We start from the raw sequence: 14,434 nt of genomic DNA on the forward strand, positions 1-14,434 counted from the left end.
TATAGAATGAGTCCCTTTCTAAACGGCTAGCTTCTTCCTGAGAAGGTTGCAAATGGAAAGCAGGTAACCTCATGTAAGGAACCAGTCTCCCAGCAGAGGTCTAAACTAAGAGGATTACAGGGTCAAAATTCCAGCAGATGGAGAAAGGTTTTATCTGCACATTAAAGAGGCACAGGAACTCTTAGATAACGATTTAATTATAGAAAAAAGAACAGTTTCTCAGCCACTCAGACTCCCGAGTTGAAATTCTTCACTTTGTTTTCATACTTGCAAATGTCTACACTGCAGTCAGCTGCTCAGCAGAATATATTAACACATGCAGAGCTCCGTCCTGCTGCAGCTAGAACACTTCCCGTACCTTCCAGGCAGGAGAAATGGAGGCAGAGTGTTTTGACAAATTACTAGCCTAATTAAAGATGATGAAAGCAAGATGTCCAGGTTGAAAGCTGTATCTCAAAGAACTAGGGAATGTCATGAGAGCAAAATGCTCACTATGAGGCACTTGCACCCTTCTACTGTTTTATAAAAAAATCAGAATTCAGCTGGGCAGGAGAGAGATGGGTAACAGTTCTTCTTATGTAACTATCAGCTACTTTATTTCATCTTATGTAACACAAATCCACATAATAATCTTTTCACAGCATCAGTCAATGGTTTTGTTTAAAGAAGCATTAAGCTAGTTCTGTTTTCCTTCTGTTACCTTTTTCAAGTCGCATCCAAACTCTGTAGGCCTGTGTGAAAAGTCAGTCAAAAAAGCAGCACAGATAACATCTGAATGCTCTCTCACCAACGAGAGACCACTACATATGGGATACTTCATCTTGGAAAGAAAGTATGGAAAAGTTCAGGTATTTCTTCTAGCCTTTCCCCACTTTACAACTGGTATTGCATAATCAAGTAAGGTATTTAGATATAGTGTAAAAGCAGCAGTCATTCTGTCCAGAATCTTCTCCTCCAGTGACTTCCCAGCTGAACAAACCTATATATAAAACCAACCAGGAGCAACAGGAAATAGCACCATAAGGATCATATAAGATTATGAGACACTATTATTAAGATATATTTTTGCTGACAGAAATGTCTTAGTTATGTTTAAGTAAGTGCTTTTACTCTGACATTTACATCACTAGCATGTGCTTATTATTACTAACAACGCTCAGGCAAGATGCAGATTTTCATTCTGGGCTTCAATACATGAAAAATAAATGTCTTGTGTGATCAGTGAACTACTCTAACTGCAGGAACTTCACAGTTTACTCAAACGTGGTAAAAAATATTTTCAGTCATCAAAATATACCAGCATAGTAATGTACTGTTCACAGTCAACAGGAAATAAGGAACACCTAGGAAAAAACCAGAATTGTACTGTAACACTCATATATTCTTCCAACCCTTCCATACAGATGGTAAGCTAAATTACCATACCCTTGGCCAGGCAAACTTATCATTTAAGCATTCTATAAAGACTAGAACAGTTTCTCCTAATGAACTCGGTAAAAATCACTGATTAATCCACTTGGATAACCAGATAACAATTCTCAAAACTGAAATGTACTGTGCAAGATAAAAAATGGCACTGTGATGATCCCTGGTGCAACAGTTGCTGCAATAAGAGAAAAATCTTAAAAGTAAAAGGAAGTCAAAAAACTTTATTCACACCAGAAATGCAGACTTCAATGGAATTTTCCTTTATCAAAATAACCCCATTATGGTTACTTACATCTTTGCTGTAAGAGAACTGTACAATATATATATAAATATATATTAAAAAAAAAAAATCAACTTTTGTGCTTCCTTAATATTAATCGTCATCTTCTTCCTCTTCATCGCTGATCACGTATTTCTTATGCTTCTTACTTGTTTTGTCATCATCCTCTGCTTTTCTCTTTCCAGAAGGCTCACCCTCCTAAAGGCAAAAAAGGACAAAAATAAACCAACATACTCCAAGCTAAAATAAAAAACTCAGAAGAACAACAAAAAGACCTCAAAAGTCTTTTTTGCAAGAAAAGCAAAATTATTTGTTCCAGTTTTTCCATTTCATGCTACTGTAATGCAGGACTACTTATGTATCAGTAGTTCTGTCAACATTGCTACCAGTCTCAAACCTCAACCTGAGAGGGTCCATGATATAGCTGCAGATCCATTTACCTCAATGGACATGCAACCATACCTGCTTCAAACTGAACTATGGCATGGAAGTAATTTATGTCTTAATCTGGATTTATGGCACGTGCAATACCATTCTCAGCAAGTCTTACGAGCATTGGTAATTCCTACAATTTGTAGTGAATTCTTCAACATGCAGAAGCTTCCCTTCAGGGAGCCTGTATAGCTTTGCCAAGTTTTCTGACTATTGACACTCGTATGCCCTAAATTAGAGCTACTGAAGCAAAGAAGAAATTCAGTAAGTGGGTAGGCATTTTGTTTGTTTGTTCATTTAAAAAAAAACCCAACAACCTAAACCACTATCTGGCATAAAGGAGAAAGACTGATGAGAAACCACTAGTACCGAGAATCAGCACCACAGTTCACAGTCCAAGAAATAGAATAGTTTAGGAGGCTTCAAAGAGTTGGTCAAAGGAACTCAAATCATTTAGTTAATTACCTGTTTGCAAGCAATACCATAATGATTTTTACAGGCTAGATGCCTAATTTTTAGCACCTGAATATAGAGTCAACAGGTTTATTTTTATTCCATGTTCATTTACACAAGTTCAGTTTAAATTATCCTTCCAAACAACATTTTAAATCAGAGTGCTATGAAAATGTTTAATCAAACTACAAATCACTAGTTGTTAATGCAAAACTTACCAATTTTGACATGAAGAACAAGTGGTAACTCAATTATTGTTTAAAAAGAAGAGTATCTTTACAAATACCCTCAGGTCTAAGTAACCTCATCCCTTTTTCCATTTATTGGTTTTGTTTTTGCTTTCGGGGATTTTTTTTGTTTTGGTTTAAGCAACACATATTACTTGATTTTAAGCAGCAGCAAAGATTGAGTTTCAGAACTTTAATGAATTATTAGAGTTTCAGAACTCTAATGATTAATTTTTTATTCAAAGCATTTTATTCTATATTAACATGTTAAGTTAGTACAGTGAGAATCTCAGTTAGGAAGGAATTTTAAGCATGGAAAACAGAAATTAGTAAGGGTGGGAATCTCAATGACGGCTTCTTCCTCATAACAAGCATTCTCTTGTAGTCTAGCTAGGCTATTGTTAAATGATTCATCTTTCTGTTTAGCAGAATATCCCCATCAACTACACTAACAGTAAAACTACTTGCCACGTGGTGATAATTATTATTATTAATAACAGATTGACGTTTTCAATAATGGTAACAAATTGCTATCAGAACAAAGATTTTTGCTGTGTTGTTGACTGACAGCACATAAAAGCAAGTCTGTGTACTGTGTACAAGGAAGCCTGTGTTTCACATATGCAGATACATATTACAAATACCATACTTCCTACGTGGTGCCTGAAAGTAAGCAGTTATACATCACTGGTTTTTTTCCGTAATGCTGTAGCACCCCTCCGTGGCCCTAATGGGAATGTTACCTTTAAATCATATAATTTTAAAATGGAGGCTATCGTTCCTCAAGCAGCAGAGAAATGCTGTTGGCTAGACCTTTTCTTCTGAGACTGGAATTGCAAAGTCCTGACATTGCTATATCATGAACTAGCAACTAGTAGCGTCTTATAAATAAACAATTCAATTTCTACTAACAAACACTAACAGAGCTCACAAAATTACAGTTTTGTATACATGCCTCACTATGGGTCTCTCCAGGATTACTATCCTATTTTCTGAAATATTCCATTTTCCTTAATGTATAATAAAAAGCCAGAATCTATGTCTTCAAAAGAAAAACTAATTTTTACTTCTGCTTCATATTACAATCCTATTACTGTAAATACTCAGCTGACAGTGTAAGAGGAGTAGCGTCACAGCAGCAAGAACATGCATTCAGAATGTAATAAATGTAAAACAGTCTGGGACATAGGACATGCCTCCTGAGAAGTTTACAGGAAGCACAGTACAGAAATGAAAATGAGAGCAAACTTAGTCCTTCAAAAATTAAGATTTCTTGCATTATAGAGGTATGTGTCATACTGAAAACTATGTCCTACATCCTATATTGGTCATTTAAACACAACTTTGGAATTTCAGCAGCTGTGATTACAGAAGTCTGACATGCAGTCATTCACTAGGACACACAGCAAGCTATGCTGCAGAATTACTCTTTTTAAGAAGAAAAGGATGTTTTACTATGGAAGCCTCTAAAATTCAAGAATTGGGTTCTAGCCATTTCAGCAGCTATTAGAGTAGCATGCTAGATATGACTGTAGGAAATGAGCTGAAAGAAATCTTAGGGCAATCTTTAAAATAATTTACAGTTAAAATAATCTCTTAAAGGAAATGGTGACGTAAAGCATTAAAAAATATTCCATAAGCTTACACTGACCTACTCAAACTTCCTTTTTTAAACTTCTGCATGATATTCTATGCATAAACTTCTAAATAAAATATAATTTAGAGTAAAACAGGACAGGAAGATTAATCAAACTAGCACGCCAGTGTAAAAACACCTCTCTCAACCTACAAAGTAGTAATAAGAACCTATTGAGCTAAGTTAGTTTGTATTTATTATTCTGCCACATAAGTGAAGGTGGCTATCAGCAGAGCTCAGGTGTGACCAAACTACCACTCCTAAGCCATACCTGGCTTGAGAGAAATATAAACACAGCTGCAACTCAGGGCTGCACTATACTGATCAACAGCAAGACTACAGTAATGCAGAACTGGTGATGTCTAAAAGAAAACAAACTGATGCGCTACTAAAACCAAGTAGGCCAAACACCTGACCCAACCCAATTCCCTCTTGAACAGGGCAGTGGGAAGCCAGGGAGCCAGCGTCAATTACCATTTGTCATTAATTCCAAAATCCCCTCTTCTTTCAGCTTCCCAAGGTACACAGTAAATGTCCTATGGCTCTTTGCCACAGAAGCATTTTACAGTGAGGAGCAAGGGTCAGGAAAATAGACTACACAGGTATAGCTGATATAGGACAGAGTCCACGTACTTCCTGGTTCCACTTCCACCACTGGATGAAAATAGTTAAGTTTTAATCTCAGAAATGATATCTGTCAATTTTGAAAAGCGTTACACTGCAGTGCTGTAGCAGAAGTGGTGACATTACTTGAAACAAACTAAACCTCAAGATGTGATACACACAAAGATTCATTTGCTTATACCCAGAAGTGATAAATTACAAACCAGTAAAACACAATTTTAGAAGAGGAAACAACTGTTAGCTACAGCAGTAGTGCTAACTTGATCATGGCCTAATGTTTAGGATGATGCTTGGGTAATGGATAACGTCTATTTAGCAATGAACATTAATGCTTTTTAACTGAGTTTTTTAACTCTTCTATTTAAAAACAGCAGAAATACTATGTGAAAATGCTTCTGCTATTTCCATAATAAACAGGAGAGGACCATGTAACTTAGGAGACAACACTGCCCTAGGATTCCAATATTAAGTCTTACTCCTTGCATGATTTTGGTAAAGTCATTTTACATAACTGTATAAATTTTTCCATCTTTAAACCAGCAATAACAATAGTGACCTCCTTTGGGAATCACTCATGTCTATGAACTAAAGCAGTGTATAAGAAATTGGTGATTAATGACCGTGGAAAGCATGCCAAGTTAAATAATACATTCATCACAGCATAAATGAAACTACGAAAGTCTCAGCTTTAAAAACTAGATTTAGTGCAGGAAATGTTCCTGACTGAAAATGAGTTGCTTCAGAACAAAATCCTTTTCTTACCTCATCACTAGTAAGTTTCTTTGCCTTGAGTAGTCTTTGTGTTTTATCTTCATCTGAGCCTTCGTCACTGTCAGAAGAGTAGATTCTAGCACGTTCCTCTACAGAGAAAAATGAAAAGACAAATACTTACCTTTATCTGAAACTGGTGAGGAAGACAGAATATTAAAAATAATTCTCTTATATTTAGTCCCACAAAAAGCTGGCAGAATCTAACTCCAGAGTAAACAAAAACTTATACGAACTGAATTCATGTCTCCTCACGTATCAAATCAAGTGGCAAAATAAAATACAATCTTACCAGGACTCTCCTGTGAAATTATTCCATCTGAATCACACAGGCCCTACTTACATGCTGTTAAGGTTTATTATTACCTCTGATGCCACCTTTGTATCTGTTTTTGATAGCTGCTAGACTGATTGCATCATCTCCCTCATCCTCTTCGTCATAGCGATCGGGTTCTAAATAATTTGCACTCAGACCACGCTGATGCTGCTTCTCCCGCATTCTTCGCTGCTGAGATTCTCTACGAATGGAAGCTCTTAATCTCTCCTCTTCTTTCTGTCCAAAGAAAGAAGCAATATATAAAGATTGAGGAGGAAAAAAAAAACCAAACCCCAGACAAAAATACCCAAACCAACTCAACAGCACCTTGTATTCTATTGTAGCTTTTGAAATAATTTCACAGCAGAGTAAAGATTGTACACATTCTGATTTTTTTTGTAATCTGTAAGGTTAAGCAAACCACACCCATGGCTAACAACTCTTGTCTGTAACTCCAGAATACGCTCTGTTTTTCATAAAGTCATAACATGTTCAGCTATATTACAGTTCTGATTTAATCTAAAAAATCAGAACATAAAAGAGTTCCACACCACAATACCTTAATCATTTCTGTGCGCTGAGACTCTGGATCGCGACCTGCCATTGGCAAAATACGAATTTTCTGGGTCTTCGAACATCTATCTGCCAGAGACAGAGTCATCTTCCTGTGAGTGGCACTGTCTGTAGAGTGTGGCCTGTTAAAAAATTGCAATGGATTAAATAATTCTTCAAGGGACATACCCGTTTTTGAAGGGCAACAGTAGGGCCTGCATACTTACGGTTTCAAAGATTGATCTGCACAAAAGTAAAAGCATAATCTTTTTTTTTTTTTTTTTTTAATTTATTTAGGTGCATTGTAACAGCTACCGGAGACATCAATTCCTCTCTCAGCAAACCATCTGTAGTCCATTACAAACCTAAATAATCATCTTTACATTTCACATCAATATCCCAAGACATAATCATCATCTTGATAGCAACTTTTCATCAGAAGAAAGGTTAACTTCAGGCAATATTAAGATTCTTCCTGATTCAGATGAGGAATTGCACTTAAAAATGCAAATTAAAATATATACATAAAAAATACATGTAGCCTACATATAGCAGTGAATAGCATATTAACCTTTCAAACTGAGACACCTAATTTAGGAAGAATCTTACTGAAATACTGACTTCGGGAAGTAGCGCATTCTTATTAAACAGTTAAGTTCTGAGTGTTTATGAATTGGTATCTCTAATCTTTGTGTACTAGTTACAACACTTAATTGCAAAAGTAGTATCAACATTTGCTATAGAATAGCATGTTTACCTGAAGGTTAACTTTGTCTTGAAAACAGCCTGTCCTTGTAGACCTGTCCCTTGTCTGATAAACAAATGGTTGTGATCTCCCTGTAGTGGCGCCTTGTACACATCGAAGACCTCATTGCCCAAGTGGAGAGACATGCTTAAAAGAGATTCATATATCAGTTATTTGATAGAGCTACTACAGCCTATTTTTTTTGCTTCATTTATAAATGGAGAAAGCCATCACATTTCCTTTTTATATATAGCTGACAATTATATTTCAATCCAAACTAAGCAGAGCATAAAATTTTCAAAGCACTGAGACTAAAATAATTTCTGCTGTGCAGAACTGACATCAAAGTTTGTTGACCTTCCAATTTTGCACACCATGGCATTTCACTGTAAGAACAACTGTATTCCTTCAATAACAAAAAATCCAAACTAACCTTCCATCTGACCATTTGACTATTCGTGCATTACTTTCTCTGATCTCATTCCCTTCCTCATCACGTCGCATCCGCCATCGTATTGTGTTTTCTACCTGTGGGGGAAAAAAAAACCAAACCACTTTTTCTAACTCATAGTAAGGAATACTGTGGTAAAATATACTCTGTATAGGTCAAGAATTACAGTTAGAAAGGCTAGATAATTTGCTGCATGATGCAAAGAAATGAAGGTGAAAGGTATTGCATTTATGGGTGAAATGCAGCTGTCAAGCTTTTTTTTTTTTACTTTATTACTAAAATGGATCAACTTTCCTCAGTGCTGAACTGGTCCACACTTTCATAATCTGAACCACGACTCAAAAAACCATTCTAAAATACCTGAAGTAGACTTTGAAGAAATGTGGCTAGATGATTGTAAAAGAGAAAAGGGAAATTAACATTATACCTTAAGCTTTAACCTAGTTCTACCCTCTTCATCAAGCATCTCCTCATCTTCAAATTCATCTTCATAATACTGGGGATCAAAAGGTCTGCAATAAATTATATAATACAGTCTTTATTCTTCTAAAAATTAATCCAGATTATTCTAGAGTTGTGCAACATAACAGGTGCTTGAACAGTTTAAATTATACACTGCACACAACAGTAGGCACTGCAGCTGTGAGACAGCCATTTCTGCAGTAATGTAATTTACTGCACTGATTCTACACCACAGGAGGCCTACCCAAGTGTCTTCACTACCATCGATTACAGCCACTTTAACATTCAGACCCTCTAAATGGCTCTAGCTAAAGAAAGCAAGTCTGCCTCAGAAAATACTGCTTCCTTAGTATCAGGATGATGAGGTCAGGGTTAAGTCTGGAACAAAACATATACAATATTGTACAGAGAAAATAAAGAAAAATTATCATCTTTTAAGTGTAGTGAATTAGGGATTTTGTAAGAGCACAATCATGGTAATTTTTTAATTGAATCTCAAAACCAACCAAAGGGAAAGGAAGATGAGATTGTTTTTCCTCTCTTCCTTCAAAAAACCTGACAACTAGGGTGGGAGTGCGTGGGGGAAGGCCATTCCCTAGCCTCCTTCCTAATAGTTTCCAGGCTGCTGCAAGGGAATGAAGCGCTAAACAGACTCTGCTACTGTACAATTCTATTTTCAGTCCTGTCTGACCCACAAAGATCCCCAGGACTTCTCTCACGGATTACAGCCACTAACCAGATTCTTAACAGTTCTCTCCCGAAACAGATTATAGCATGAAAGCCAGGAAGAATGATTTAACTAACATATAACAGAAACAACGCTACAGTGCCAGCTAACAAAACAGTATTAAACAATGCAATAAAGTTGCTTAACAAAACGCTCGAAGAGACGGATTTAGCAGCAATTTGCTAGAAGTGCTGAAGGTAGGCTTTAAGACCAAACCTAACATCACAAACAACTCTAATAATTTATTTTGTTTCTCCTTATGAATTCCAGAAAATTTCTTTAGCTTGGGTTAGGTAAATAGGAAAATGAGTAACCAGCCTCTTCATAAATAGTACATTTAGCACACAAATTAAAAAGGGCTTATTCCAAAATTTGAAATGATTTTTTTATCCCTCAAAGTGCATAAAGACACCATGCATTTCGCTTTCACACCTCTGAGAGCCTGAACCTGTGTTTAAAATTCAACTGATAGCACGTGCTTTCAATTAAATTATATTTTTGTTTGTTTTTAAAGACAAAAAGGTTTTCAACCAAGCTGAAACCCAAGCTCATAAGAAAATTACTCAGCATGTGATTAGATAACAACAATAAGTATTACTATTGACTGATCACAACCAAAAGTGCATCTTAATGTCAACCATGTTAAATATGGTCAACATATTTAATTGTATTACTAAAACAAAAGCAATACAGGGAAATGCTAAAAACCCTTATCATGTATTTAGCATGCAGTTACCTGGGCTCCACGCTAAGGAAGTTGGGCAGCTTCACAAAATACAAATCATTGCCCAAGTCTGTGTTTACTTTTGGTATTTCTACCTCTATTCTAGTTTCTGGAATAGGCTCTTCTTCCTGCTGTTCTTGACTCAGTCCATTCTCATCCTAATGAAAAAAGCAGAATAGGAGCATAAGTGAAAAACAGCTGTCTGGCTACTGTTGCTCTAACAAGCACATTTTGCTTAAAGAAACGTCATCCGTATGCAAAGGGAGAGATCAGGAAGCTTTGGGTAAAAGAACTTGCACATTTTCAGTGTGTCGTGGTTTAACCCCAGCCAGCAACTAAGCACCACGCAGCTGCTCACTCACTTGCCCCCCACCCAGTGGGATGGGGGAGGGAATCGGGGGGGGGGGGGCGGGGGGGGGGAGTAAAACTTGTGGGTTAAGAACAGTTTAATAGAACAGAAAATAATAGAACAGAAAATAATAATGATAATGGTAACACTAATAAAATGACAATAGTAATAATAAAAGGATTGGAATATGCAAGTGACGCACAATGCAATTGCTCACCACCCACCGACCAACGATGCCCAGTTAGTCCCTGAGCGGTGATTCCCCCCCCCAGGCCAACTCCCCTCAGTTTATATACTGGGGATGATATCACATGGTATGGAAAATTCCTTTGGCCAGTTTGGGTCAGCTGCCCTGGCTGTGTCCCCTCACAACTTCTTGTGCCCCTCCAGCCTTCTCGCTGGCTGGGCATGAGAAGATGGAGGATCCTTGGCTTAGTATAAACACTACTTAGCAACAATGGAAAACATCAGTGTGTTATCAACATTCTTTTCATACCCAACTTAAAACATAGCACTGTACCAGCTACTAGGAAGACAATTAACTCTACCCCAGCTGAAACCAGGACACAGTGAAAGCAATTCAATTCAGCATTTTCATATGCCACTTAGAGTGTTTTCAAATACCAGTGCAAACTCAAGAGACCAAAGACAGCAAGGAGACAGCAAAGCAGCTGACATACAGTTTTCAGCTAAGCACTGGAGAGTAAATGGGGGACAACTTTTCCCAGAAAAAAAAAAATAATTAACACCAAGACCCAAAATGAAAATATTTGTCAAATAGCTGTATTAAGGTACCAAACACAGCTATGACTTTGTATTTTACTTGATGACAACCAAAACTACTCATTATATTTCTTTCAAGTACAAAAAGCAGAGCAGGGATGGGTGAAGGCAGATAAACAAATCCATCTGATATTGCTATGTATAAAACTTTAATAATTCTTTTAGCTATGGCAAAATTATCTGTAATGTTTACTTAACACCATGACTCTTTTTTTTCACTAAAATATTATCAAACTCAATCAGCGTTCTACATTTCAGAGTGGAATGGAATGTTAATAATTTCAAAAGTCAAGTCTACTCACAATGGGCTGTCCTGGAGTTGGTGGCTTGTCTTCTCCATCACTCCCTGAGGAAATGTCATCTGCACCTCCAAACAGATCCATGACATCTGCATGCTCTTGAGCAGAAAAATTACTATTTTAAAATACGCATATATGCTCACCACCCCCCCACATGCAAGCACATTCACAGAAAAAAAGATTAACACATCCTTCACTTTTATTATCACTTAAAATCACCTACAAAGGTTAAAAGTTGCAAAGGTTTATGAAGCATACATTATTCTCTTATCCTGAAAAACAGTTTTTGCATGTAGTTTTAAGCTAAGGATTAAAGGTATGTTCTCCTGGAAAGGTTCTATCAAATAAGAGAATCTAGCTGAAAAAGGGCAACGGAAGAATTAAGAGTATAAGACCATCCTTTACTCAAGTAAACAACTTAAATATACGTAAAAAGCAACTTCATTACGCATTTTGGAGGTTTTACTTCTCAGAAGAATCAACACGTCTTTCTCAGGCAGCTAAACATCACAAAAACCAGCAGAGGTTCTCTGGGCTGCTCTGATTAGAGGCACCATTTCTTAACATCTTTCAGTAAAAATGTGTGAAGCAACATTCGCAAAAGACAAGCTCTGTCTCTCATGGAGGAAACTGAAAAACTGATAAAGCTAACTAGAGATAATCAGCAGAAATACAGCACGTACTTCCCCACACAGAATTCTGTTTTGATATTTTCATGGCACTACAGTTACACCGTATAGCAAGCGCTATCAATTTTATCCAGTTCTGTAGCAGATAAATGGTGTGCTTAAGATGAGGACTAAATGAACCAAAAAGCCACAAAACAACGCCACCACTTACCTTTCTGTCCTTCTGTCTCACTGTCCACTTCTGAATCTGATGCAATTGGTTTCTTCCGCTTCATTCGCAGAACTTCATCTTCGCTATCACTGCCCCTTGCAGACTCTATTAAGGAGCATAATTATTCTCAGCAAACTAAAAATTTTGTTCCACATATTTTAAAAATTCCTTTGTATTAATAAGCTGATTCAGATGAATAGGAATTTAAGTGCTGCATAAAAAAAACTGTTATAAAGATGACTACAGTTGAAAGCTACGTGATTAATTCCTTTACATTGAAGCCTGAATCTTTTCAGGCCAATATAAACAAAACAACAAAGAGAAATCAAACCAGAAGCAAATCATTACTGCTGTATTCACTCGTACCAGATTTATGCTCTTGGTCCTCCTCATCGGAGTGCTGGGCCCTTTCGTCATCATCCGAGTTCTGCATCTTTTCCTCATCAGAAGGCTGGGCCCTTTCATCGTCATCTGAGTTCTGCATCTTCTCCTCATCTGAGGCCTGCGGCCTCTCCTCATCATCGGAATTCTGCATTTTCTCCTCATCTGAGTTCTGGAGTCTTTCCTCATCATCAGATATCTGTGGCCTTTCATCTTCATCAGAGTTCTGCACTTTTTCCTCATCATCAGAGTTCTGCTGTCTCTCTTCATCATCAGAGTTCTGCTGTCTCTCCTCATCATCTGACTGATCGCTTTTGTCCTCCTTGCCCCACTTCTCATCCTCTGAATGTGCTTTTTCAGAACCATCTCCCTCTGAATGATGACTGCCTTCATCTGACCCATGCCCGTGATCATCCTCCTCATCGTCATGAGCAGCTTCTGAAACACTGTGCTGGTCCATGTCTGACTGATCATTATCTTCATGCTCAGAATGTCCTGAAGCTTCAGAGCGATTGTAGGATCTTTCAGAGTGGTTGTCACTCCCCGTGTGATGGGATGCCCCTTCATCCTCACTATCGTCTCCAAATAACTCCTTATTACTAGGTTTTATTGCCTCTCTGTCATCATCCTGGTCACTGTCGCTTCCAGAAGCATTACTACCAGAGCCAGCATTCTCCTGATCGGAATCAGATTCAGATCCGGAATCAGAATCTACAAAACAAACGTCACACTTTCAAGAGTTAAAATGTCCCTATAAGAATGCATGTAAGACGATGGGCATTGCTTTAAAAAAAAAAACAACAAAAAAACCAACCCACAACCAAAAACCAAACCCACCCCCAAAACCCACAGAGAAAACCTACAAAGAGCTGTAAGAAAGAACTATAAAAGTTACCTAGAACAATAAAATAAAATGTCTACTAATAAAGGCACAGCCAATGAAAGACACATTGAAAAATGATGGATGCCACAAAAAGTTTCAAACCACAAGGTATTATCTAAGATTCTAAAGTTGTAGAAAGAATAAGCAGTTACACAAAAGTAAATAAAATAAAATTTAACGTAGTGCAGGCTTAAAATAGGTAAACGCATACACATGGCTTATGAGATCCTACAAATCTAAAACTGTCACCATGTCTTTAATCCAAGTTAGCTGTCTTATGTACCCTGACACGTTTGTTACAACGGAGCTACTCCTGAATGCTGGGGTTGGTGAATGCCGTTTCAAGCAGGAAAAGAAAAAGGAACATCTGCCATGGAAAATAATTTGCAGCTACTGAGACAAGCACTTTAAAAACACGCAAACGACTTAAATCGGGAGGCGTCCCATCGTTCTCCACCAACCGAAACCCAAACAGCTCTAAGCAAGCACACGACGAAGCGTCACCAAATTCAGAAGTACGCTTTGCTTTTGTTTCCCGTCACGAGTTTTCCATGGCCGCGGGGACGGAAGGCAGCCGCTACAAACCGCTTTTCCGCGGAACGCCGGCTGCCAGGCCAGGGCCTTCTGCTTCAGCGCACGGAAACGGACGCCCCCCCCGTCCCCCGTGGGCATTCCGAACCGCGGGGCAGCTGCACCGGCGCCGTTCGCTTTGCTTTTCGGCCAGGGAAGCGGGGCTGCGAAGGAGGCGCGGGGCTGCGAAGGAGGCGCGGGGCTGCGAAGGAGGCCCGGGGCAGCGCCCGCCGCCTCAGCCACGCCGCCGCCGGGAGGCGGTGCGGGAACCCCTCGCCCTCCCGCTCCCTCTCCCGCAGGCCTGCTCCCTCCCGGCGGCCGAGGGCTGCGGGCGGGCGGCGCCCCGCCCCGCACCTTTCTGCTCGGGCTCCGAGTCGGCGTCGCTGCCGAAGAGGTCCTCCATGTCGGCCATGGCGACAGAACGGCCCCGCCGCTGCCGCCCCACGGCCGCGCGCCCACGGCCACACCGCCGGCGCCGCTCGGTGACGCAACTACGGGGCGCCG

At 38.8% G+C, this 14,434-nt stretch overlaps 1 protein-coding gene across 1 annotated transcript; it reads right to left on the reverse strand.

Moving 5' to 3' along the window:
- Positions 1 to 1,629: 1,629 nt before the first annotated feature.
- On the reverse strand, positions 1,630 to 14,427 carry LEO1 (LEO1 homolog, Paf1/RNA polymerase II complex component). The gene is made up of 12 exons (XM_069798236.1): positions 14,285 to 14,427; positions 12,463 to 13,188; positions 12,097 to 12,201; positions 11,260 to 11,354; positions 9,838 to 9,983; positions 8,340 to 8,424; positions 7,895 to 7,989; positions 7,474 to 7,608; positions 6,724 to 6,859; positions 6,215 to 6,401; positions 5,843 to 5,940; positions 1,630 to 1,906 (listed from the first exon to the last, which is right to left on the reverse strand). The coding sequence occupies exons 1-12, from the start codon at positions 14,340 to 14,342 to the stop codon at positions 1,802 to 1,804; spliced, it is 1,971 nt and encodes a 656-aa protein (XP_069654337.1). The 5' UTR covers positions 14,343 to 14,427; the 3' UTR covers positions 1,630 to 1,801.
- Between the last annotated feature and the right edge of the window lie 7 nt (positions 14,428 to 14,434).

Source organism: Haliaeetus albicilla, chromosome 12, assembly GCF_947461875.1.
Source record: "Haliaeetus albicilla chromosome 12, bHalAlb1.1, whole genome shotgun sequence".
Lineage (NCBI taxonomy): Eukaryota > Metazoa > Chordata > Aves > Accipitriformes > Accipitridae > Haliaeetus > Haliaeetus albicilla.

Bases quoted from the DNA above. Each gene is read 5' to 3' on its own strand.
- LEO1 (XM_069798236.1), bottom strand. From the start codon at position 14,342: ATGGCCGACATGGAGGACCTCTTCGGCAGCGACGCCGACTCGGAGCCC. The intron at 11,355-12,096 runs GTAAGTGGTGGC...TTTCTGCTCAAG, and splicing joins TGAGACAGAAGGACAGAAAG to AGCATGCAGATGTCATGGAT. The intron at 8,425-9,837 runs GTAACTGCATGC...AATTTATTGCAG, and splicing joins TTCCTTAGCGTGGAGCCCAG to ACCTTTTGATCCCCAGTATT.